At 39.1% G+C, this 26968-nt stretch overlaps 1 protein-coding gene across 3 annotated transcripts in view; it reads left to right on the top strand.

Annotated features, from left to right (window-relative positions):
• Positions 1 to 26968, top strand: part of ITPK1 (inositol-tetrakisphosphate 1-kinase) — a 184068-nt gene that overhangs the window by 121101 nt on the left and 35999 nt on the right. For all 3 annotated transcript variants that reach the window (XM_089522429.1, XM_089522431.1, XM_089522430.1), the window contains one exon: positions 2316 to 2433. In XM_089522429.1, coding sequence (XP_089378555.1) covers positions 2316 to 2433 — 118 coding nt within the window. The remainder of the gene's footprint in view (positions 1 to 2315; positions 2434 to 26968) is intronic.

Raw genomic sequence — 26968 nt, 5'->3', positions numbered from 1 at the left:
ACTGGACGATATTTGTTAGGGGTCCTCTTTTTTCCCCTTTTTGAAGATGGGGACAACGTTTGCCCTCCTCCAGTCTGCTGGCACTTCTCCTGTTCTCCAGGAGTTCTCAAATATTATTGCCACTGGCTCCGATATTACATTTGCCAGTTCTTTTAATACCCTTGGATGTAGTTCGTCTGGTCCTGGAGATTTATATTTGTTTAGATTAACCAGATATTCCTGTACTATCTCTTTACTTATTCTGTGCTGAAATTCCCCTATTCTGTCCTCTGCTCCATTATCCTCAGACTGAGCACCCTTTTCCTTTTCCGAGAAGACTGTTGAGTAATTCTGCCTTTTCTCTGTCCCCTGTTAGCATTTTGCCATCTTTTCCACTCAGCGGTCCTATCATTTCCTTCTTCTTCCTTTTCCTGCAGACATATCAAAAAAAGTCCTTTTTGTTGTTCTTAACCTCTCTGTTTTGTGAATTATTTTTGGCTACCCATTTCCTTTGTATTATCTGCTAAAAAGCCTGAAACTGACCTGTTTAGAACTGTACTTTTTAAGCTTAATGTTTAGGAAAAAGGGTGATGATGAGTTTCTAATCTCCACCCTCCACTTCATTCTTGCTAGGACTGTTGGGTTTTCTCTCTATATATATGTTTCTGGTGTTTGAGCCCCATCTAGGGACTTACCCACCTTATGTTTTCCAGATTCTACTTTCAGCTACAGTACTGTACTAGCCCTTGTTAGAACCGCTCATTTGCTCTGGCTGGGCAATTAGGGGAGTGCTAAAGAGATGGATGTTTTATTGGCCCTCTGTGGTTAGCAAAGGAAAGACAAGGATTGCATAAATATTAAGCAGTCTCGCTGAAAATGTTACTACATCTCTGTGGTTCTGTGAAATGAACTAGAATAGAGATAGCCAGACGTACTTCCACACACATGTAACTGATAATATCAGTATCATTTCAAACCATTTTGATAATGGAGGGAGAGGATGAGATGGCACCCTCTTCTTGTTCCTTGTTCAGAAATTGACTAGACTTGCTTCAGCACTGCTAGGGGTACAGCATTTTTCACCACCACCTGAGGGTAGTGGCTTAGCATAGTGGACACAGGATGGGCCAAATGGCATTCACAGTTCTTGTGTTCAGCATCTCCTTACAACTCCTCTCACAACCTAACATCTACCACCTGAGGCAGCTGCTGCTTCATCCTGCCTAATGAGTATTTCCAGAAAAAGAATTCAGTGCAGTCCAGATCTATATTTGTGGGAGTATTATTAACTGTGTCACTGCATCACCGTAATTCTTGAGCTATTGAGTTAATTGATTAATTAATTTTGTTGGCAACCAAAAAGATATTAAGTTAGATAACCACAAATGTATCGGCTGTGTTGAAAAAGTTAACCTAAATCATTATTACTACATTGTTATGTTAAAAAAAACAAAGGATTATACAAGATAATCAACTTTCAACAAAGTGACTGAAATAAATGCTTATAAAGGATGAAACAGGTAACCTGTAATTGTATTTTGTGGTCTTAGAATTCCAGAAAATACAACACATGTGCCCATTTGGTACGTATTGATGACTGAACATCCCTAGTTAAGGGTGGAATTTGTAGCCAGCCTATGATAGAATGCCCCTAAAACAAAAGTCTTGAAGAAGCAGGAACAAGAGAGACTAAAATTGAACTCCAGTTTCAAAATGTCAGGAAACTTATCTTTGGAGCACCAAGGAAATCTAAAATTTCTACTTATGGCACGGTTTTATATGTTTAATAAAGCTGTATGATTGGTCTTGCCTCTATGGCTATTCTTCTGTAATGTTTGATGTTATTTTTTTAAATATGGTTAAAGAGAATTGTATGTTTGTGATCATAGAGTTGGAATAGGCCTCATTGGTAGTATTCAGTACTTTGGATAGTTTATCCAGTGAAAGAGTTTTAAACATATTCTTTCTTTCTTTCTTTCTTTCTTTCTTTGTGATATCAAACAGTAACAGTATTATTTCTGGTTGAATGTGAATTTAGGCATGCAAAGTAGGGATGATGAAATATTCTGTAGATCCTGAACCACCAATTTTGGGTTTGACTGGGAATCATAGCTACTCTTCACTTAAATTACTGTTTCCCACAGAATGAATTTACTAAGCTGCCAAGGAAATTGCACATTAAATTTGATAGGCTGCCAGGAAATTTGAAATTGAGGTATTATCAGTAACGCGCAGGTAAACTCAACTTGAGGAACCATCTGGTGCACTGTTAACTGTGTAATATATCTACTTTCCATAGTGATTAACTTTTGTGCCATATCTTTTAATTCCCTTAGGAGTATATTGATGCTCATCCTGAAACCATCATTCTGGACCCCCTGCCTGCTATCAGGACACTGCTGGACCGATCAAAATCTTATGAGCTTATTAGACAGATAGAGACATACATGCAAGGTAGGCTTGTAGAATGTTTTCATGGTATCATTGGTTTTTGTGTGTTGATATGGGTAGGAAAGCTTGTTCAGTTTTTATATATGTTTGTGAAGTCCTTCTAAAGCAATATTTCATTGTTGTGATAGAATACATATTTCCAGGATATTGGAACACAAAACTTTTTAATAGATGTCTTTCTGCAAGATTACTTCAAGACCACACTTCTCTTTCAGATACCCTGTACATATCCAGACATCTCTTTCTTAAAATAATCACAATATTATAATATTATAATATTTATACTATCATTATTAATAATTATTATATTACACGATTATTAAATTAGTCTCTTCCTCACACATTTTCAGAAATAAAATAAAATAAAGTGTTGTTTATGATGAGTTCTCTATTATACAAATACATCTATTATTTCAGACAGTTGCTGTTGCAGCCACATTTATTATGGAGTGATGCCAATGTGAAGCACAGGGAAACCAATTCGTGTTAGAGGTGGTTGCATCTTGGACAGAGCATCTTGATGAAGCTATTCAGAGCATGTCTAAGGGGCTGTCAGTGATGGTACATCTTTGTCCTTCAGTTCATTAAGATTCAATTGTGGTGGGTTGTGGAGTTGAGTTAGACCAAAAGGATTTGTGAACACTTTTGGGTAATCTTGCAGAAACATCTTCCTTTGTCAATTTGTTCAGTGCTAAAAGACATTAAGTCCCCAAGTTCTTGTTCTCCTGCTCCATGTAAAAAAAAACTCATTGTGTTTGATTTAAAAGGGGATAGATTTAGGCACTTTTAATTGTCGTTTCATGGTCTTGGACCTATTAGCTGCATATTTATTCCATGGTTTCTCTTTCTTCACTGTGAGGATTCATGGTTTTTCTTTCTTCATTGACTATAAAGTTTAAGAAGAATGAATCTATATTTATAAATGCTTCCAGTGCTAAATTTTGACTAAATATTAATTTGAATTCATTTCATTTATATCCCACCTTTCATCATTTATATCCCACTTTCTTCCAGGCAGGGATATGGCTTTCTTCTTCCTCACCTTACCTTCAGAACAACCCTGTGAGGAAGGGTAGGGTGAGAGAATGTCTCATGGCCAAATGAGGATTACTGCATGACACCACTTTTCTCTTTGTTGCTGTATTTGTTGCTTGGAGGGAGTCTTTTGATATCTGTTCAAATTGTCCTATTTGAACATCCTTTTGGGCAGGAAATTACTTGTTATTTTCATAGAGACATCCCATTCCAATATATTTGCTAAAATAAATTTGATTGTGTTCTATTGCAAAAACTGGCTAAGCCTGCTAAAAGAATATGTGAATACATTGAATAAATTGATTCCAAGGACCAACATATACTTTTCAGATATATGATCATGTTATTTTATTTTAATAAAATCAACAAAGAATTATGTTGTATCTTAATGGCTAATGTTTGTGTCACATAAGCTTTCATGAGTTAGGGTTTATTTATGATGTGAATGAAACAGTCTATAGCCTACAAAAGCATATACCACTATAAATGCTTTCGTCTTTCAAGTGTCATAGCACTGTTGATGTTTTTTGTTATGAGATACTTAACTAAGTTGTTGTTTTTAATATTGAACAGATTTTAAAGTTCATTTTTGTTTATTTAAGATATTATTTTACTATCCTTCAATAAAAACTGGCAGAGTAGATTATAGAGAAAGGAAAGATAAATAAAATACACCCTAAGGCTATTCCAACTGTTAACTAATTTCACTTGCATCATAATAGATAAGTTCCTAAGCTTAATTGTGTGAGCTACCTACTTATTGGCTAGTGAACGTGGCTGTTTTGAGTTTTCCAAAGTATTTCACCATTGGGGATTTCATCACACAAAAAAGAGGTGTATGTTACTGTTGCAGACAGTTCAGATGTTATTTGACTTCTATTTAGATGCACAAAAACAAAGCAAAAGAAGTCACTGTATTCAGTAGTGAAATTATGCTGAGGAATGAGTGGAAACCACTATGTAAGTGGAAAGGACACAGTCACCCTTATTGGAAGTTTCCAAATAACCCACAAAAAAACTAGTCCCGGGGGGCTGGAAAATGTTTCAAAACATATTTTTATTGGCTGCATCCACACTGCAGAAATAATGCCACTTGATACTGCTTCAGTTGCCATGGCTAAGTGCTATGGAATCCTGGGATTTATAGTTTGTTGTGGCACCAGAACTCTCTGACAGTGAAAGTTAAATATCTCACAAAACTGCATATGTCAGAATTCCATAGTATTGAGCCATGGCAATTAAAACAGTCTCAAATTGCATTATTTCTGCAGTGTAGATGCAGCCTCTGTCAGGTAAAAACATCCTGACGCTATTGTAACCATTATACTAAATTCAGGCTTGGGCTTATATTTGGACATTTGGACAGCTTTTATGGAATCTGGTTATTTTCCCTCTTTTTGTGTTTTTATTTTGTTATACTGGAACATTATTGGAAGTAACATCCCTTTTACAACAACAAAAACAAAAATTCTTTATTACAGTCCAGAGATTCAGCAAAGATTCCTTTTGAATGTAAATGTATGGAATTTATGAATGACAGACTTTCAGAAAATCCTGTTATTAACAACTCTATTCAAGTCTTGCAAACTCAGGGTCATGGATTCCTTTATTGAATCTATCCGCCTTTTATATGGCCTTACTTTTTTCTACTGTCTTGCACTTTCCACAGCATTATCATCTTTTGTACTGAGTCACATTTTCTCATTTATTTAGTATTACATTTATTGGATATATGATATTTCCAAAATACAATAGCCTCACTCAGGTCTTTTTGGCTTCCAATGAATTCCGGCTTGATTTGCTCTCAGTCTCATTTATTTGTCTTTTTGACAGTCCATAGTATCTGTAGAGCTCTCCTCCAGCACCACATTATTTGAATCTGCTTCTGTCAGTTTCTTCACTAAATGTATATTTAGGTTCCTCTTTTCCCACTCCCTTAAAAAAATAACCAAAATCTAGAAGGAGAAAAATGTTCTTAAACACAAACGTTGGTTTGTGGCTCTATAAAAGTGGGAGTTGGGTTGAGTCCATGATACAACTAAGGTTCTTCTGATTATGTATTTAAGTTTTGGAATGTGGCTACTGTAGAGACATGGTACCACAAGAATTCTTTCCCACTTGCCAAAACACTATCTAAAGAGTTGTATTGCCTGATTAAAGAGCTAAAGCCTCTAACTCCAAGGTATTATTCAGTTCTTTTTTACATAATAGTCTCTTGTACAGTCTGACATTTCTGCTATCTCTGCAGCAGACACACAGGCTCCTTTGCCAAACAGTGATTAAATATATACATCATGAGATAATTGACCTGTAATGAGTTTATGTGAAACTAACATTGCAGTACTTAGGCCTTTTCATGCTGCTAATTTTTGTGGTATGACTGCTACCCATGAAATGTTTTTGTTGAAGACATAGGTAGACATATGATACCTATGTTAAATTGAGGTATTAAGAGGAACTTCAAGCCAGCTTCTCAACCTAACAAAAGTGGAAATGGATGGGTTTTTAAAAAATATTTATATGCTCCTGTCTGTCTAGCTATCAGGCTGGCTAAAGACAGGTTGCATCTATGTAAAGACTGGACAGCTATGGCATATCTTTGTTGTTGTTGTTGTTGTTGTGGTTGTTGTGTGCCTTCAAATTGTACCCGACTTATGGCAAACCTATCACAGGGTTTTCTGAGGCTGAGAGTGTGTTGACTCGCCCAAGGTCACTTAGTGGATTTTCAGAGTCAAGCAGGGAGTTGAACCCAGATCTCCAGAGTCATAGTCCAACGTTCAAGCCACGACTACACCATGCTGATTCTCATGGTAGATATGGGGTGGAGGTCAATTTTCTGTTCCTGGGAACCTGCCCAGACTGTAGCGGCAGCCAAATTTGTTTTGTTTTGTTTTTTTAAGTGTGTGGGAGGGAAGAAAATAAAACTAGAAGTATTTGTTTCTGGTTTTGAAAAATCGCTAATTTTTAACAGCGCAGGGATGGCCCTGCAGTAAGGCAAATTTCCTATCTGAGAGGCTTCCAGGAAAGACAATTCATCACTTTTGGAATAGGAAAAAAAGAGAGAGAGAGAGAGATATGAAAGATTCTGGAAGGATTGAGGCCAGTAGCCTTAATATAACTTTTCCCAATTTGGTACTCTCTAAGTGTGTTGGACTGCAATTCTGGTATTCTCAAACAGTTGAAAACCAGCATGGTGCAGTGGGGTTTGAGTGTTGGATTGGGACTCTGGGAGACCAGAGTTCAAATCCCTGCTCAGCCATGGAAACTCACTGTATGATTTTGGGCAAGTAAATTCACAGTAACTCATAGAGTTAGCAGAGCTCCAGAATAGCGGGGGAAAAGCGTGTGTGAGGGAATTAAAATTAAAGTTAAAAAAATTACTGAGTTTTGTTTTACTCACATGATGGCTGGGAGAATGGTGCTTGTGCAGTAAAGTCCTAAGACTCCCTTCAGGTTGCCGTGGATTGTGGGGCACATTCTTAGCCATTCAGGGTGACTGATGACCAGCCTGTACAGTACATTACTGAAGAATATAAAACAGCGGGCACAACTATTTTGAGTAATCATAGGTAAATGTTGGTAGAATTTCAGGATTCCATAGGATGCATTCTGAAACCATCTACTCTTCTTTGCAAACATTGCTTCTGTTTGATTTATTGCACTGCTAGATTCAAGAGGAACATGAGGTCAGCACTGAGTCCTGGCCAGTTTTCCAGAGGATTGCCTCTTTGGTCACGATTATGAATTGAATACATTCTTAGATAATCTAGGCACTGCCTTGGGCTGTAATTAGCTGGTGCTAGGATTGGGCCATGAAAAGCAAATGAAAGATGAATGGAATTATCTAGAATACTGTATTTTACCTGTAACGATTTTCACCCAGTTGATGAAATCCAAAGCAACATTTGTGGTCTGTTTCTAAGAAGAAATTGCTGTTTTGTGATGCAGAAGGACAGCACATTGAAGGTTTTTTTTGTTTTGTTTTGTTTTAAAAAATTGCCTTGTGAACTGACCTCCAGTTCCCTCTTGTGTATTTCCCTTGCTTACTCATTACCCAAGAGATTTGTGAAAGTGTGATAGAAACAACCTCAAGAAAGATTTTTCTGCTGCTGGAAAATAACCTTGTTTTAAATTAATTGTGCCATTGTTCTTTCTCCAGAGATTAAAATATTACTGGTAGCTTCCTGCATGCCTGGTTAAGTTAGACCCTGAATGCTTCGCTTTCAGGGCATTTCCCTCCCCTCCCCATATCATATTAACTGTTTGCTTTATTTAATGTAAATTTCTGAGATTCCTTTTTAAAATGCTTTTGTGTCTAATAACTACAGTTATTGTGAGAAGTAATTCCCACTAAGCCATAAGAACTCAGTGGAAAATCTTGGTCCAGTGACTCTCAATCTCAGCCTGACCAACCTCACACAGATTTTGTGAGGATAAAACAGGAAAGGAGAACAGCCGTGTTCATTGCCTTGAGCTTCCCAAAAGAAAAACAAGATAGAAATGTGAGGAATAAATAAAATACAAAATAATATTTCTGGCCTTTCCACATTGGCAATACACTCCTCCAAACAAAGAAGAAGCCACTTCCCTATTCTAGATACAGCTTCCAACACCATATTGAATGCCACTGTAGAGGGTCTCATCCATATGAGGGGTTTAAAGAGTGGAAGAGGCAACAGGGTCCCAACATGTTCATAGAGCAAGGCACCAATTATTTTGCCTTATTCTGGTCCGTGACAGAAATGGATATATTCACTCATTCTGCTGGCTGAGATCACTGGCCCATCTAACCACTGGTCTATCAGAAAGGCAACAGGATTTTTTTTTTTTTCGTGATGAAGATAGCAGTGATTGAATCTGGGATCTTCTGCATGCATATGCTCTGTTGTTTGGCCTTCTCCTCTCAAAAAAAGCTTCTGCTTTTCTACTTTTGGAATTTTATTGACTGACTTTCAGAAAATTGCTTTTCGCTTTCCAAGATTCAGTCAGTCAGTCAGTCAGTCAACCTTTATTAGGCATAGAAAAACAACATGCATTTACAACATTTACAATAAAACTTCAGGATCGTTATTAAAATTTAAACCATAATCTTGTTGCTTCCACCAGAAAATTGGCCATTAACCTGGTAATGTGTGGATTCCGAAATCTTCCAATAGGTATTCCACTGATAACCCATTCAAAGAGATATTCATTTCCAATAACCTTCTTAATAATTTCCCCCTTGGCATTATATACAATGGACAAAGCAATACAATATGATGGAGAACATCAGAAGCTTGATCACAGTGACATACACGATTCAAAAATGGGGTCTGCAAATATCTGCCCCTGGTCACATTTGAGGGGTGTACCCTGACAGATGGCCATCCAGCCTCTACTTAAAAATATCCAAAGAAGGAGACTCTACCACAAGTTGAGGCTTTCATAAAGCAGGTTGAATATAGAGCTCTGCAGGTCCACAGACAATGATGAACTTGCTGACCTTGTCACAGAGGAGAAAGGAAATGGGAGTGTGCTCACAGATGGAGTGCACCCTCTTGTCCCTTTCCCTTAAAGCTACAACATCTGAACTACTTCCCCTTCCTTTCCTCTTCACCATTTCTTCTCCACCTTTTCACTATGTAGCAGATGGAGCCCCTCTTTTGACTTGAAAGGAATGAAGGACAAATCTGGGCATTGCACAAAGGACTAGAGAATAGCACCTTGCACTCCATCCCAAAAAGTCAGATGTTTGTATAAGCCATGTTTATGTGAGTACAGTGGACCCTTGTTATATGCTGGGGTTTGGTTATATGTGTATATAACAAAATCCGTGGATGCTCAAATCCCATTAAATATGACATAGCAAAATGGTGTCCCTTATAAAAAATGGAAAATCAAGGTTTGATATTTGAAATTTATACTTTTTTTGAACATTTTCAAACCGTGTATGCTTGAATCCATGTCTAAAAAATCTGTGTATAAAAAGGGCCGACTGTACTACAGAATTTCAGCCTTAGATTCCCTGATTGCTGAAGGAGGACTGGGAGAACATCTGGAGAACTGATGGCTGAGCACCACTGGTCTGTATGACAGACATGTCTGTGTCTGCACATGTATTCTAAGATACATGCTCATAGTGAGGAAGAAAGGAGCTCTTATCCCTGGGTGTTAATACTGCAGATGTGTGTTGGCATACCCATTTGTGGTTAGGTTTTTGGTCTTACAGTATTTTTGATGAGTTTTGATACACAAGGCTTTCTCATGTTATGTGTGGAGTATAGTGTCTGGGTCAAGGGAAGTAATGGTACCACTCTGTTCTGCTTTGGTCAGGACTAACCTGGAGTAATGTGTCCAGTTCTGGGCCCCACAGTCCAAGAGGAATATTAGCCCTATCCAGATGGGCCTTTTAGCACGTCCTGGCAACGTACTAGGGGTGCCTCAGGGCATTGCTTATATACGCCCCGCAACCCTAGTACGTCGCCAGGACGTCAAAATGGCGCCACCCTGTCTACATAGGTGCCGCCATTTTGATGTGACAGCCACGGCGCGTCCAAATGGCACGGCGCGGCCGTTACGTCCTAGCGCTGCTGCAGGGCGCTTGTGGCGCCCTTTCAGCAGTGCTGGAAGGAGCTCCAAAACGGAGCTCCGTTCACTGCTTGTATCGCTGGCGCAGCCTTTACACAGCTGCGCCAGCGATTCAAAAGAGAAAGGGGCCAATTGGCCCCTTTCTCTCTTTCCCTGCCGCTGTCGGGGTGTCCTTGAGGCATGAAGCCCCAAGGACACCTCTTTCCAGGCTGCTGGGAAGTGGCGTTTTGCCGCTTCCCTGAGGCCTGGAAAAGCAGCGGATCGGGGCCTCCGGGGTTGCCGCTGTGGCCGCTGAGGCCCCGATCCATCAGGGAAAGGGGTCTGTATCTCACCATTGACAAGATGAAGCTTGTCCAGGTGAGGGCAACCAAAATGGGAAAGGTCTGGAAACCATGCCCTATGAGGAGCAATTTAGGGATCTGGGTATGTTTAGTGTGGAGAAGAGAAGGTTAAGGGGTGACATGATAGCCCTGTTGAAATATTTGAAAGGATGTCTTATTGAAGATGCAGCAAGTTCTTTTTCTGCTGCTCTAGAGACTAGGACATGGAGCAGTGAATTCAAACTACAAGAAAAGAGATTCCAACCAAACATTAGGAAGAACTTTCTGTTGGTGCAAGAGCAGTTCGACAGCGGATCACATTGCGTCAGAGAGTGGTGGAGTTTTCTTCTTTGGAGATTTTTAAACAGTGGCTGGATGGTTAATTTGTTGGGAGTACTTTGATTGTGAGTTCCTGCATGGCAGGGGGCTGGATGGCCCTTGTGGTCTCTTCTAACTCCATGATTCTATGATTCTGTATGCCTGGAGGTGATTATAGGTATTTGTGGAGTGATGGGGGAACGATAGCTGTGCTGACTTAGCTCACAAAGTCATACACTCCCCATACATGTCTCCATGTTAGATGTGGACATCTGGAAAGGCAAAGCCTTGGTATTGGGAACTAAATCTACACAGAAATCCACATGCCTCTCTCCCTTCAGTTTTGCATATAGGATTAGCAGAGTGGTTCCAGTGGCCCAACTGCATGATGCCAACTCTTCAAGAACAATCTGTGAAGCAGGCTAAAGGTTGCCACTTTGGAATCTCCTGTCAGAAAACCAATTGCTACATGCTTTTTTATGGAACAACCAGCCCTGCCAACTCACTCGGAAATTCTATTATATTTTTGTTGGAGTTTTTTCTTACTTTCTTCTACTCTATTTTACTCTATTATAATATGATTTTGGATCCCCAACCATTCTTAAAGCAGATCCTGCGGCTAGGGAAATTTGCTATGAGGCAGGTAACGTGATTTATTAATGTTTCTAAATTGAGAATCCCTTCATTCCCCCCCCCCCTCCAGCTCCCTCCAGCTTTATGGGACTAAATCTTTTACTGGCTTGAGTGACCAAGAAAGGTCATGTCTGTTTCCAAAGCAAAACTGGTCTGTTTTTAGATTTGCTACTTATTCTGATTTATTTACCAACTCCAAAGGTTTCCATAGGCACAACTCTGGTAGATGGTTGACTAGATAATGTCAAGGCAGTTGTTTTCTGTAAATTTATGGATTTTTATTTTTTACTCACCCCTCCTTTTCCATCTTTCTCTAGGTTCTCCCCATGACTATATATAGTGCAGAACCCAAAAGGCATGCTTGTTACCATGGTTTTTGTGTTTTACATAGGATATTTCATATGTCAGGAATAAATGCAGCTTCTAAGTAATTGATTACAAATAACATGTTGGAATTAATTCCCTTTTTTCAATAGCTAAATTATATTATGAGCATAATGAGATGAGGAATGATTGCATTTTTTTGCAGTATAACTGCAACTGGTTTTGTAACTTTTGCATTTACAGGGTATGACCTCACTGTTTGGATATATTTTATATTACAGGCCAGTGATCAGTAGCCTTCTGATTATTGTTTTTTTAAAAAGTGACTAACATTAACTATTTTAGGTCCATTTGAATAAAGAGAAAGCAAATAGTTACTGCAGTGGGCCCCTGGTGTCTGCAGGGGTTGGTTCCAGGACTCCAGATGGATGCCATAATCCGTGGATGCTTAAGACCCATTAAATACAATGGCATAGTAAAATGGTGTTCCTATATAAAATAGTAAAATCAAGGTTTGTTTTATGGAGTTTGTATATTTTTACAATATTTTCAAGCCATGGACGGTTGAATCCATGGATGAAGAATCCATGGATATAAAGGGCTGACTGTATTTTAAAATGTCAAATAAAGCAATAACTACTTTTGTAGGCTGGAAATGAAAAGTAGGAGTTGATTGAATGGTTTCTTGTTGAGTAACATTTTGATTACTTAAATTGTCTTTTGAATAACATTATAACATTGTCTTTTGAAGACAATGTTATATTACTTACGGTTATATTTAACATGTTTTAGTGGTTGTGCAGAGGAGGGAATTTTTGCAACTGTTGCTTCGTAGCTTGCATTGTGATGAGCCACACAGTCATTAAATGGCAAGGAGAGGTTTCCAGTTTTCACTCTAGCAACCCTACTCCTCAACCAAGTGTGTAGCTTCAGAGAGACATTTTGTTCTTTTTTTCTATTTTATTTAAAGTCTTTTATAATCCGGTCACCTCTCGACTTACGGCGACCTCATGAATTTCATAAGGTTTTCTTAGACAAGAAATCAAGTCAAGATTATTTGTGCTGTTGTATTTCCAGTTGCTCTGTATGATTGTGAAAGCTAGACAGTGAAGAAAATTGATAGGAAAAGAACCAGCTCATTTGAAATGTAGTGCTGGAGGAAAGCTCTATGATGGCATGGATTGCCAAAAAGACAATTGAATGGCTATTAAAGCAAATAAAGCCTGAATTCTCTCCCTAGCAGCCAAAATGACTAAACTGTGTGTGTCATACTTTGGACTTACCATAAGGAGACATGACTCATTAGAAAAGAATGGTAAAGTGGGAGGCAGTAAGAAAAAAGGAAGAGCACTTTACAGGTGGATAGACCCAATCAAGGAAGCCATGGCTCTGAGATGGCAAGACTTGAGCAGGGTTGTTAATGACAGGATGGCTTCTCATTCATGGGGTTGCCATAGGTGTTAAGGTAAACTTTGTGATAATAACAAGAACAGGGTATTCTTTGGTGGCCTCCCCATCTGAGTACTGAGAGCCAGCATCATGTAGTGGTTTGAGTGCAGGACTATGACTTTGGAGACCATGCTTTGAATCCTGGCTCAGCCATGTAAACCCACTGGGTGACCATGGGGAAGCCACACTCTCTCAGCCTCAGAGGATGGTAATGGCAACCCCCCACTCCACCCCGAAGAAACTTGCCAAGAAAAGCCCATAATAGGGTTGCTTTAGGATTGCCATGTCAGAAACAACTTTAAGGAACACAACAACTACAACCTAACCCTGCTTAGCTTCCAAATAATCTACCAGTCATATCAGGAGATCTGTGGGGGTGGTAGGATCTAGTGGAGTACAATACATGGATTTCCCTATAATAGAAGAATGCAGACAGCTTTATGAAACAGTAGTTGAAAAGATCCTCATGAAAGATTGCCGAGGCTCTCCTTTGGCTGCTTGTAATGTGAGCATGGTTTCCAGAATTTGTTCCCAGCCTGGTGTGGCAGTAAATTAGTCTGATGCCTAACTAAATAGCAATGTGCATTCTTTATTTAGTAAGACATACACATTCAAAATTCTGAAACAAGGCAGTTCACTGGAGTGCTGGATGGCTCTGCACTGGAGCAACTCCAGGTATTGGGGTGTAATTCTCATCAGCCCTAGCCAGCATAGTCAGTAGGGAGGAATGATGGGAATTGATCCAGGAACAAATGGAGGGCCACATTGTCCCCAGCCATGATCTGGGAGGTGAGACATTACTTTTCCATTGCGCATGTTCTCTTATTGTTATCTGGCACTGAGCATCTTTTCTGTGGTTGAGCAACCCAAGTCTAGGTTTCTGATTTTGTTTTTAATTGAAAGAAACCAGATGGTTGGATCAATATAGCTAAAAGAACCACACATTGTTTTTGAGTCTTCTGCATTTTAAGCATCTCTAGTTGAAAAAGCTTATCCATCAAAAGATGGTTTAGAGAGTCTCAGATTTGAACGTTCAGTGGAATAAACACAAACATCTTGTAGGAAAGAACAAACAGTCATTTAATCCTAGAATTTGGGGAGTACAAGAAGTGAACAAAAGGCAGTTCCTCATTCAGTAGCTGTTGGCTGAAAAAGATTTGCCCCTTTTCTCTAGTTGGTTGACAAAAAATAGATACATAAAATTTTGCTCTCATTTTGCTATGCAGAAAGCCAAACTCTTCATCATGTTCTTGGTACAGAGAAATGCACAACTCAAGCAGAGGAGGAACAAGAAAGAGACACGGCGAATGAGAGAGAGATCTTTTTATGCTGAAAGAAGCTTTGATAAATTAGGGGAAAAAATAGCAAGCATGTTGACCAGCTGACAGTCGCATTTGCAGTGAATTCATTATTCATGGAGACTGAAGAAACAGGTGCTGGGGACAGGATGTTCTTTCAACAACAGCAAAATAATTGCCTGGGAAGAAATGCATCCTATTACATAGGATTGGGAGCAGCAGGGAGAGAACAGTGGATTATTCTTTTTATGTACCCAGACAAACTTCAGCAGGCATATGAATTAATGTAGTCACTTGATTAATGAAATCTTAGTTCATTTAATATGTGGTTTTTTGATTGATAAATCTGCATATATTTCCATATGCGCCATAGGCAGGTTTACTCTTTTATATTTGTTGTTTTTATGTACAGTGCTGCGCAAATCTACAGTGCTATAATAATAATAATAATAATAATAATAATAATAATAATAATATGAATGAAAATCCTGAAGGTAAAAATCAAGCTGTTTTTGTCTTAAGAGAGAGTGAGTCTGCACTTGCAGGGTGGAGATATGTGGCAGGAGTTGCTTGCAGAAGGTTTAGGGTTCAGTTCCTGGCTTGTCCAGTTGGAAGGGTTAAGCAGCAGATGATGGAGAAGACCACTGTCTGAGCTCTTGGAAAGCTGCAGCCAAACACTGCAAAACAATATTGGGTTAGAAATAATCTGATCTGAGGTAAAGTAGCTTCCTGTGATTCCATGCTGCAACGTGACCTTTTTTAGAGGAAGAATTTCCTCATGTGTGTTAGAGAAGAAGAATGTCTCTTCTTTAATAAATTTTGCCATCTCTCTCTGTATAAATACTTATAACTAAGAATGGTCTTTACCAAACTACAATTTCAAGTAAGGCCAGCTGCAATTTTAGATGAATGTTACAATAAGGTGCACAGAATCTAATCTAATAAAATCTGACAAATACAGAAAACAAAACAATGGCCCACAGATTCATAATGCTCAATATACATTCCAGTTGCCTAGAACGGGGACATCAGGGATTGTAGTAATTGCTGGACAATTGCATTGATTTCTCATGCAAGCAAAGTGATATTCAAAATCCTATAACAAAGACTTTTACGTACAATACAGTGTATAGAAAGAGAAATGGCAGATGTCACAGCGGGATCCTGGAATGGAAGAGGCACTAGGGATCACATTGCACGCTTACGTTGAATTATGAAATACACTAAATAATTTCAAAAGAAAATCAGCCTATACTTTATAGATTATTGGAAAGCCTTTGATTGTGTATGTAGATCGTCAAAAAAATCTATGGATCACTCTTAAAGAAATGGATGTGCACAACATTTGTTTGTCCTGGTGTGTAATCTACTCAGGACATAAGGATACCATCAGGACAGAATACTAAGAAACAGAATGGTTTCCAATTGGCAAAGGGATCAGGCAAGTCTGCATTTTATCATCCTATCTTTTCAACATATACTTTGAATTTATCATACACAGTGCAGGATTAGACTCTGAGGAAAAAGGCATGAAAATTGGAGGAAGGAACATCAACAATTTAAGATACATAGGTGATATCATACTACTAGCACAAAATAGCAAGGACTTGGAACAATTACTGAAAAAGTCAAGGAAGAATGTGCTGCAAAGGCAAGTTTACAGTTGAACATTAAGAAAAAAATAATAATGACCTTAGATGATTTACATAACTTTAAAGCAGATGATGAAGACATTTAGATAGTTCAAAATTTTCCATACTTGGGCTCAGTCATTAATCAGAATGGAGGCTGCCATCAAGAAATCAGAAAAAGACAAGGACTTGGGAAGGAAGTTGTGAAGGAACAAGACAAGATCCTGAAGTGTAAAGATATATAATTGAATACTAACGTTAGAATTGTCTATTTCCGTTTTTATGTAGGGTTGTGGAAGCTGGACAGTTGATAGGAAGAAAATCAACTCATTTAAAATGTAGTGCTGGAGAAGATACCAGATATCATAGACTGCTGAAAAGACAAATAAATGGGGCTTAGAGCAAATTAGGCCTGAACTTTCCCTAGATGTCAAGATACCTAAAGTGAAATGGTTGTACTTTGGACATATCATGAGCAGTCGTGACTCTCTAGAAATGCAATAATGCTTGATAAGATAGAACGCAGTAGGAAAAAAGGAAGGCAGCATTACAGGTGAATAGACTCAGTCAAGGAAGCCACTGCTCTGAATCTGCAAGCTCTGAACAGGGCTGTTGAGGGTAGTAGGGTAACTTAGAGATCTCTCATTCAGGGGGTCACCATAAATCAAAGTCAACTAGACATCAGTTTTCAAATTTGAAAACAAACTTTTTTATTTGTGGCTATTGTCAGATTGAAGATATTATCAACTACACACTAATTTATCCCTTGTACAGCGGCCCAAGAGAAAGATTTTTGAAACCCTTATGGAAGTGGGAATCCTCATAGAATTGGTTCAGTTTCTTTTGAGTGATACCAGTGGCAATGCAGCACATAAGGCCACCATTTTTGCTTTGCCTGAACATAAAATTAGAAAGAGAAAATTAGATAAAATTGCCACAAACTGTCATGGAAACTTAAAATATTAGTTTGATATTTTTGTTAGCAATTTAGAAATTTACCTATACTGTAGTTTGAACAGTTGATACTCTTTATATTGGCCTAGTATCTTTTGTTACAACTTGTAAAATCATTTAGTGTCATTTGTTCTTTCTTGTGTCTTCTGGGTTTTTAAAAGCTGTTTATCATGGCCATCATGTAGCTCAATACATTTTATAATAATGATCTTATATTAATAGGGTTGATTTCTTTTATTTTGAAAGATATCCACCCAGTATAATTTCAAGCATATTACTTGTTGTTTGGAAGACTGGATTGATTTAATTTAGGCAGTTTGTCATAAAAGTGAAGCAGCTAATACTGCTAAATTTCACCATGCTGGATGGATATTATATGAATTACAACTACAAAATAAACAAGAGGTCTCTGAAAATATTATGTCCTTTTCTCTTGTGTATTCCTGAGTGAGCAGCTTTCTGAGGCTCTCACAACAGAACAGCATTATTGTTTGAAGTAACTGTAATGCAAGATTCTAATGCATTATTTATCTCCTTAATCCCCATAACATCCTTTGTAAATAAGAAAAATCTGTAGTAATACTATTTTACAGAATAGTATTGGCTGATATATTTATATACATTATTATATAGTTTATCCATGATCAGACAAATGCTTTCTCCCAAAATGGGCTGGCATTATTTAATTTTATATGTGCCTTGACTAAAATGTCAAGGCACATATGGGACAGGAAAAATCAAGGGGGAAGGTAAATAACGCTGATCAGATAGTTAATGCCAGAGAAGATGGTGTGTTGTAAACAGGCATTGATATCCACTTGGGTCCAGGCTGATCTTCTTTTGCTGGTAATCTTGCTTGGATAGATTTAATATTTATTTATTTAAGGAATTTATACATCTCTTCTCAGCCCACCAGGGTTCCCGAGGTGATGTACAAGACATAAAAACATTTGACACATTACATACATTGATAAAGAGATTTAGGACTAACTGAAAACACTCCTTAAAATAATTCAAAACCATACAGCAGAGACAGACAACAGGGCTTCTGCTGAGAATCTAAAATTTTGGACAAGTTCATATGGGAAGAAGTGGTCTTTCAGATATTCTGGCCTAAAGCTCTTTAGGGCTTCGTAGGTACAAACAGAGCCAGCGTGGTGTAGTGGATTAAGTGCTAGACTACGACTCTGGAGACCAGGATTTGATTCCCAACTTGGCCATGAAACCTATTGAGTGACCTTGGGCAAGTCATATGCTCCGAACCTCAGAGGAAGGCAATGGCAAACCTCCTCTGGACAAATCTTGCCAAGAAAAAGTTAACAATAGGGTCGCCATAAGTCAGAAATGACTTGAAGGCACACAACAATGCACAACAGAGGTACAAACTAGCACCCTAAATTAAGCTTGGAAGCAAAGTGGAATCTGTTTTTATAAGAGTGGTGTTATATCTTCCATATCTAGTCTCTATATAAATCAGATCTTAAAAATCAAAATTTTAATCAGTCAAGTCTAATAGAGGTTTTGTAAGATTCCTTTTTCTTCTGGCTGGTGGCAAAGACTAGGTTGGGGTGCCAACTAAAAAGCTGGCATGCTTAACACATTTTCTCTGTAAAAGGATGTGTGTTTGTGTAAAAACACACACTGCACAGTTATGTAATACACAGATCTCCATCCCTGCATGTAGAAAAACAAGTAATTTAAGGAGAAAGAATTCCAGCTTAGCCTTTTGTCTGACAAGGTATGCTCTTGTTTGCATATGAACCCCTCACCATCAATCTGAAATGAGAAAGGCCCAGATATAAATTTATTACCCCTGGAGAGAAAGTGGCCTTTACCGTATTGGCTCATTTACACTGTATTTTGTGTCGTGATTTATTTTTTAGAAGGAGTGGAAATGTTTTTAAAGCAGCTCTCGTTGCCAAATTTCTGTTAGATAATTCACAGGTTGGAATGTTTCAGAATGTTTCAGAGCATCACCTATTGATCTGTCACTTGCTATGAACTCAAGTTTGGTTCTAGTATTCTAACAGGAAAGAATAATACACAATCAGTTAGGCTAATGTACGTAGAAATGTAGGCAAGGACCGTGTTTTGGAATGTTGTGAGTTGTCTTCAGTTGTATCTGGCTTAACGTCTTTAAAAACCAAATTGCAGTCTGTAAACAGTTGAAAAGGAAAATAAACTGATGTCTAAAGAAGGATATTAAATAACTCAGACAGAAAGGAAATAGTTTGTCCAATAAATCAAATCTTACTTTATACAAACCATGCTGGGCTGTGATGAGAAATGTCTACATTGCTAGATTTAGCTCTATTTTTTTTCTCTTGAGAAGCAGCCAGAATGTCAGCACTTTCTCTCCTTCCCTCTCTTTCTCTCTCTTTGATTTACCTTATGTTGTAGTTCACATACTCTTGTTAGGCCAGCATAAATCCATACGAATTAAACTGTCATGAAGCAAACCCCAGGTTAACTGTTCCACAATTTGGAGTAAACACTTAACTTAATGTGCAGCAAGGTTTTCTTTCTCAGCTTTGGAATCCAGGGACTGGCAGTCTGGTGAGACACTAGAGCTCTCTGGCTGAGAACGCCAAATGCGCTTCTCTGCCAGTCTCAGGATCCCATAAATTTGATAAAATGGAACCATTGCAGTTAAAGTGGAATAAGAGTGTTATAATTCTGTAGTCTGAATAGACTCCAGATTGAGGATGACTTTGTTATCCAAGCCCAAAAAGAGTGCTATCCAGATACACTTGATATAACACAGAGATCTGAATTCAATCATGCACCAAGCCAAGTTGTCCAATAAAGTCCCCAAAAAATCTGCTACTAATGTTTTCCAGAATATAACAGTGTAGTTTTTGTAACTGAATGTATTCTACTGTTTCAGTATGTTTAGTTATATACCAGACTTGACAGGGTTGAAAAAATTGTCAAAAATTACATTTTTCAACTGTTGAGAAACGCTAACAGGAAGAAACCTGCAGTTTGTGACTTACTCTGTGCAAAATTCACACATGGTGGTTTTGAACAGAAAACAGCATTTTCTGCACTGGCATTTCTGGAGAGCCAGTGTGGTGTAATGGTTTGAGTGTTGGACTACAACTCTGGAGATCAGGATTCGATTCCCTGCTTGAGCACAAAAAAACCCCACTGGTGACCTTGGGCAAGACACACTCTCTTTGCTTCAGAAAATAGCAAACCTCCTCTGAAGAAATTTGCCAAGAAAACCCTATGATTGGTCCACATTAGAGTCACTGTAAATCAAAAATTATTTGGAGGCACACAACAGCAATTAATATTTCTGTATTGAGATGTTACTTTCTATCAAGAAAATGCTGTTTTAAGCCAAAACAACCACATGTGAATTTTGTGTAATTAAACCCCACATTGCAAATAGCCTTCAAAAATGTGCTTTTCAAAGGCGTTTATTAAACGGGGTTTTACCAGCTCAGATCCGGGGTGACTGCAAATCCAACGATGCGGATTCATGTTATAATTTTAATGTATTTTCACACCTGGTTCCTTTCAATGGAAGCTCCTTCCGTGGCGCTTCCATGGTGCTTCCGAAGTGAATCCTTACTGGCTCCTCATTTTGGAGAAGTCGCTAAAAAAGTGAGTTGACAGGATTCGCATTCAAGCTCGCTTCGAATTCACTGCTTATTGGGCTGGTGTGGAATTCCAATTTGCTTGTGCTGTGGAACACCACTGCAAAACCCCCGGGTTGCAAATTTCCCATGATGCCATGCTGCAATTTTGCCCCATTTGCTTCCGGTGCTCCCCCCTGAATGAATGCATTCACATTTTAACGTGGACATGAAACATGCTGGTGAGGAGGGGGGAGATCAGAGGGGAGAGATAAAGGGAAAAGAGGGAGCAAAGAGAGAGAGTGGGGTTAGTAAAGTTTCTAAATGACTCTTTGGGGTGGGGGGCAGAACGTCCTCCAAAGTGGGGCCAAGGTGGAGGCAGGATTTACTTCCAAGTAGAACTGCAGTTTCTACACTGATTACTTTGCAATGAAAGAAATTTATTATTATTATTATTAATAATAATAATAAATTCTTTCATGGCAAAATAACAACAACAACAACAGTTTTGCTAGTGGGTGATACATTCAGATGAAGCAGAGGGCATTTAGAGATAGGTGACATTCCCTATTGTTCACGTGAGGCTAGGATGGAAGGTAGATCCAGATGACAGATGTGAAGGGAAAGAAACAAGAGGCTGGAGGGAGAGATGGAACTCCCAGAATTCCATAGCCTCAAGTCAAGGACCCCACAATAAACTCCAACTCCCATAATAATAATAATAATAATAATTTTAAAAATGATGATGATGATGATGATGATGATGATGATGATGATGATGATGATGATTTAAGTTATTAGTTTGCTGAGGCACCAGAGCTCTCTGGCAGAGAAGGCTCAATGTCTCAGGACACTACAGTTCCCAGAATTCCATAGCACTGAGCCAGGACAGTTAAAGTGGAGTTAAACCGGATTATCTCCCCAGGATGCAACCTAAGAGAAGGCAACTGTTACAGAGGGAAGGAGAGATGTAGATGACATAGATGAAGAGAATGACAAGAGGATAGATGTCGATGTGGATTAAATGGATGGGGGCTCTGACAGGGAGGAACCCTTTGAATTTGGCTGCCAGGGATGGGAAAATAGAAGGGAGGAAGAAAGGTGAAGCTGTCATTCACGTGAAAGTGGAACCAGGCTCCCTTCTTCACCCCGGAAGTGCAAAGGTTCAGAATGCCTTCAGGGCCCCACTGAACATTCGCAAGGGTCCCAATTCGAATTGTTGAATCTGCATGGTATGCACCGGTGTGGTAATACAATTTGCACTCAATCTACATCACGTGACTTGCCTTGGATTCGATTCCCCCTCGATTCGGAAGGGCAACGGAAGGGCAACCTGGTGTAATAAAACACTCACATTATAATATCAATTTGCATCGTTCGACCCACAGTCACCCCTGATCTTAGCTCCAATAACCTCCGTGTGATAAACGCCATAGGCTTTCTTGCAGCAGTAAGAAAATTGCTGAAATTACTCATTCCTACATTTGAGAAGAAACTTAGTGAAGAATTACATTCTAGGTAGAAATTCCCAACTTTATTTCACAGCATCTCAGCGTAAAAGGACAAGCAGCCCTTTCACAGAATAAAATTATAGTACTAGGATTCCATTTGAAATGTCATGGCGAAGTTCTGTAGCATCTTGGGGTTTGTTAGTTTGGTGAGGTATTAATGCTCTGTGGCTGAAAATACTCAATACCTTTCCCTAAACTCCAGATCTCAGGATTTCATGGGATGGAACCATAATAATTTAAAGTGGAACCATAATGCTATAATTGCAGTGTGAATGGTCCCAGGTAGCAGGTAATGGGGGAAAAACGTTGCCAAGGCCCTCACAGAGTCACCAACAAATTGCAGCAAAGAACCCTGGGCTAGGTGGAAAATCTGACGTGGTCTGAAGCATTTCCCCAAACTGCATCCGGCCGTATATGGTGTGACTTCAAAAACCATTATGCTATGCCCTGGTTTTCTACAGCTTAAAGGATTATGTTACCCAAAAAACTCTCCTTTATTTGTCTGCTTTTGAAACTTTTGAGTTCAGTAAGCTAATTAGCTTATACTGGCAACTGCAACAGTCTATCTCAGTTGTGAATTGTGTGTGTTTGCATATGTACACACACTTAAAGGAAACCTCTTGACCTGAAACAGGTATTATGAAGTCCCTTGGGTTTGTCATCAGACCAAGATGCTACTAGAAAGGTCCTTGTGGTTGACATGTTTTCATGAAGAGGCTGCTTGTTTTACTTCAGAGAAGTCTAAATTACTACCCTTCCAGTGTGACCTTTCCCACTGTGCTGTCCTGGAGCTGTGTGTGTGTGTGTGTGTGAGAGAGAGAGAGAGAGAGAACACTTGTCTTCCATCTATAAAACGTGTGATACAGGAATAAAAAGTACCCTCTCTAAAGTGGGAGTCACTGTAATCACCACCAATCACTCTGGAAAAGAATTGTTTTCATTAAATTAATTTTTGTTAGTTAAATTGGGTTGGACAGTGGCTGAAATATCTTCCATCTTTCCTAGGTAGACACAAAAGGCCTGGGTTCCCCCCACCCTCACGTCATCTAGTTCAGATGATGCAGACAAAAACCCCAGCAGCAGTATTGGATCCAAGACTGTGAGTCCAGATGTGGATCCAGAGAATCCAGCCTAATCCTGGGGTAAACAGCCAATATGCTGGGTAATTTTCTCTGGTTTGGCACAGTTTCCTGGAAACAGCATGGCAACCCCCATGCCCCCCCCCATTCCTTACCTTAATGTGTGTCCCTCCAAGTGAGAAGACCAATGTCACCACATCCAATGTGTAAACAGGGCAGCCAAGTGCCCCATTTCCATGTCACACATAACGACGGGGGAACTTCTTAGTTGGAGCGACACACGGCAAAGTAAGCAGCATGCACCTGTCTTGGTTGTGGGCCAGTGTGGAGATGGGTTTACAAACAACCTCCTGTCCCCATGCCAACCCAGGGACCAACTCAGGTGAGTACCAGGGCCAGGATAGAACTGGCTGAGCCTTTGCTATCCTGGCCTGTCTGCTCAGCCCCATTGTCTTCTGGATTTGTCAAGGTACAGGCATAGTTTTTAATGCTGTGGGGTTTTAAATTGATAATAACATGTACACAAGCAGCGGTGTGAAAATGGTGAGTAAAAGCTGCAAAGCAAATCTGTCACTGTGCAACACTGGTAACCTTTTGTTTTAGTTATGAGCCATTTTCCTAATGTTTTTAACTGAACTCACTCAAAGCCTTCCCTGATACAAATAAACCATTATGTTTGGAATACTTTCGTCTTCTGTAGATTAGGGATGGAAAGAATATTCAAAGATTTAGGAATGGGAGAGAAGCAGGGACACTGTGAATGCCAGGAAATCCCACCAAGGAGAATGGTGAAGCCCAGTATTTTCAAATAGACTTGGAGAACTGCTTCAACTCCCCCCAGATTAGACCTTTTCCTTGTTCTTCTCCTGTTGTGGCCATGTAGTGGCCCAGGAGCAATTCTGGATTGTTGCCAGCGGAGTTTTGATAGCCAGTGCATAACTATGCATGCATTGTCCAGGACCTTTGGAGATCTTGGACTATTGGAGGTCTTCCAGGACCATTGGCTATGTAGCGAGCCAAGGACAATCAAAGACTATCCCACCTATGTGCCAATTCATAACAACAGTGTCATCCTTCCAGAACCTTTGGAAGGACAGTAGAACAAATTCAGTTGCTGATAGTGGAGGATGTGAACTCTGCCAAAAAGAACATAATCTTCTATTCATTGTGCAGTTCTACCAGACCTGGTTAGTCTAGAATCTTCATACTGATTTCTGGTCACAGGAGACAATGGCGCTCTACACATGGGCGCAATGGGGTGTTGTCGTTACGTGCAAGGGGCAGCGCTTCCAGACGCCCCTCGGACGTGATGAGAGTGTCAACGTGGCGGCACCCTGTATAGATTGGCACAGCCATTTTGATGCAAAGGATGCTTAGTGTCTGTACATCGCAACACCATTGTAATGTCGCGAGTGCATCATTGGCGCACTGCAGCATCACAGTCGTGCCGCAAAAAGAACTCGCTTTTTGCAGGTTCTTTTTGCGGCACGAAGATGTGCATATTGTCCACTGCAGCTTCCTCACGCAGCAAAGCAAGGCGTGGGCAGACCGCCCTTTTTGGGCAGTCTGTACCCCACCAATATTCCTTTTCTGTGCTCAAAGAAATACTCTGCATACCCACTTCCTGAGAAGATCCACCAAGGACCCTTTCACACTCCACATTAGTAGTAGTAGTAGTAGTAGTAATAATAATAATAATAATTTATTTCTATTCCACCTCTCCATGTTGCCGAGGCACTATGATTCCACTTCAGCTGCCATAGCTGCATCCATTCGAATCCTGGGCTTCGTAGTGTGGTGAGGCTCTAGAGCTCCCAGGCTGAGAATGCTAAATATCTGTTCCTAAACTGCAAATCCCATTGCAGGATTGTAGGATGTTGCCATGGCAGTTAAAGTGGGAAATGGTACTATATTGATTGTGCAATCTGAAAGAGCCCTAGCTAGGCTCAAATTCAGTCATCAAAATGGAAAATAATCTGTGCAGGATGAAGAAGGGGGGGAACTGCTGCTGCATATTTTCTGACCTTTATGATTCTGCCTACAAATAGGTCTAAAAGGAAAAGCTGCTTAATGCTAGCATTTTTTCCTCCCACTTCCCCTCCCCCTTTTTTGAAAACTAGACACTGTAAGTCTTTCTATACCTTTTTATTAGAGATTTAAAGCCTTCCTTGGGGTATAATTTGGCAGTTTAAAACTTCAGTTAAAGCTTTCCATGGGCAGCTTGTTAATTGGATAAGAAACTTCTGCTTTGCCAGCAATGGAATCCCCAGGTTGTTTGTGGATGTGGTTGAACGAATTAACTCCTAGCTTTCTGGAGATTAAATTATCACTTTAGGCTTGTAGAAATGAGTGAATTAAACAAGGCCAATTGGTTACCTTGCAAAGTAATAAAATGATTCTTTTCACCCCTTCCATCTTTCCATAAGAAGCTATTCAACAATAATGTTTTGGGTAATTCTACAACCACAGTCTCAAGGATGATTTTTGTTGCCATGTTGGTTTAGGTTTCCTAACCTTTTCAGACATTGATACAGATTGTCTGCCATAACATTCCCTTTATAGAATGTACTACTAATATGTCTTATCTTCAATGAAAAGGTTTGTGATTGCATTACCACAAAAAGCAACAGAAATTGGTCTAAATCCAGTTGTTAATCTCAACTAGAGTAGACCATTGAATCCAGAGGAATTTGGTAAGTTATCACCTATGTAAACTCCACTGATTCAGTCATGGGGCTATTCCACTTCGGGACTGACAATTGAATTTAGGCTGTATTATGTTCCACTGTTGTTTTTTTCTTCATCAAAAAATGTATTGTCAAGAAGAATCTCATGGATCACACATTGTAGAAAGATGGGGTATCCTTTTTCTGTTTCTCCACAAGATGCAAGTACATAATATCTGAGTTTGCACATTACAGTAGACTGTGATTGAGACTGGTTGGAGTGCCAGTGACACATCAGTCAGAGATGTGCGATCCCCCTACAATCCCATTTTGTATGCCCATTGGAAATACAGTTTTTGCAAAGGCCCTTGGGGGAGAACTACATTTCCTAAAAGCCTGCTTGTAAATTTCAATAAGCAAATAGTATGATGACTATTAAAGGTCAATGATATACCAGATCTGGTTGTGATTCAGAAGTGCATTGTTTAGATTTTGGTACTCTTCTGTTTTTACTAATCTGTCCCATTTACTATAGGTCTCATAGAGTCACCTATAATGCTTTTCCTCCTTTGTAACAAATTATAAGTATTTATAAACATAGAATAGGTAATATATATAGTCTGTATCTTTAAACATGCAATAATTTTGCTTTTATGTATTTGATAAAAGATACGTTTGTTTGCAAAAAATGATTTCATTTCCTTATGCTTTCAAAGGAATCATGTATTAAAACATTGCTAAATAGATTCTTTTTTTAAAAAAACTGTTGTTGATATAAAAACTTTGAGGGAACAGAAACATCCACCTCCATTTTAATTCAACAGTTATTAAAAGGATCAGTTCTGAATTGGGGCTGGTAATCCCGCTTCTCTTGTTTCATAGAAATAGTTTGTGCATGTACTCTGTGATAAAATTGTGAAAAATTATGGAAAAAATAAACATGCTTTCCATTTCTGATCTTCTGATACACATCTGTTTACGGCTTTATATTCTTCTGTCAGTTATCACTAATAGAAATTATTGGAAACCATAGCAGCTCTCCCTAATGCTGGTATGTGGCAAAGATTTCTCAGGACAGCCTTGTGTTTGGATGTGGGATGGGAGAATGGGATTTGGATAGAATTGTTGTTTATTCAAGGCTTGGATTAGTATGACATAACTGGGACTCC

Source organism: Sceloporus occidentalis, unplaced genomic scaffold (assembly GCF_023333645.1).
Source record: "Sceloporus occidentalis isolate IW3139 unplaced genomic scaffold, rSceOcc1.0.p SCAF_4, whole genome shotgun sequence".
Lineage (NCBI taxonomy): Eukaryota > Metazoa > Chordata > Lepidosauria > Squamata > Phrynosomatidae > Sceloporus > Sceloporus occidentalis.
The sequence above is the reverse complement of the archived record's forward strand: the minus strand, read 5'-3'. Positions and strand labels throughout refer to the sequence as shown.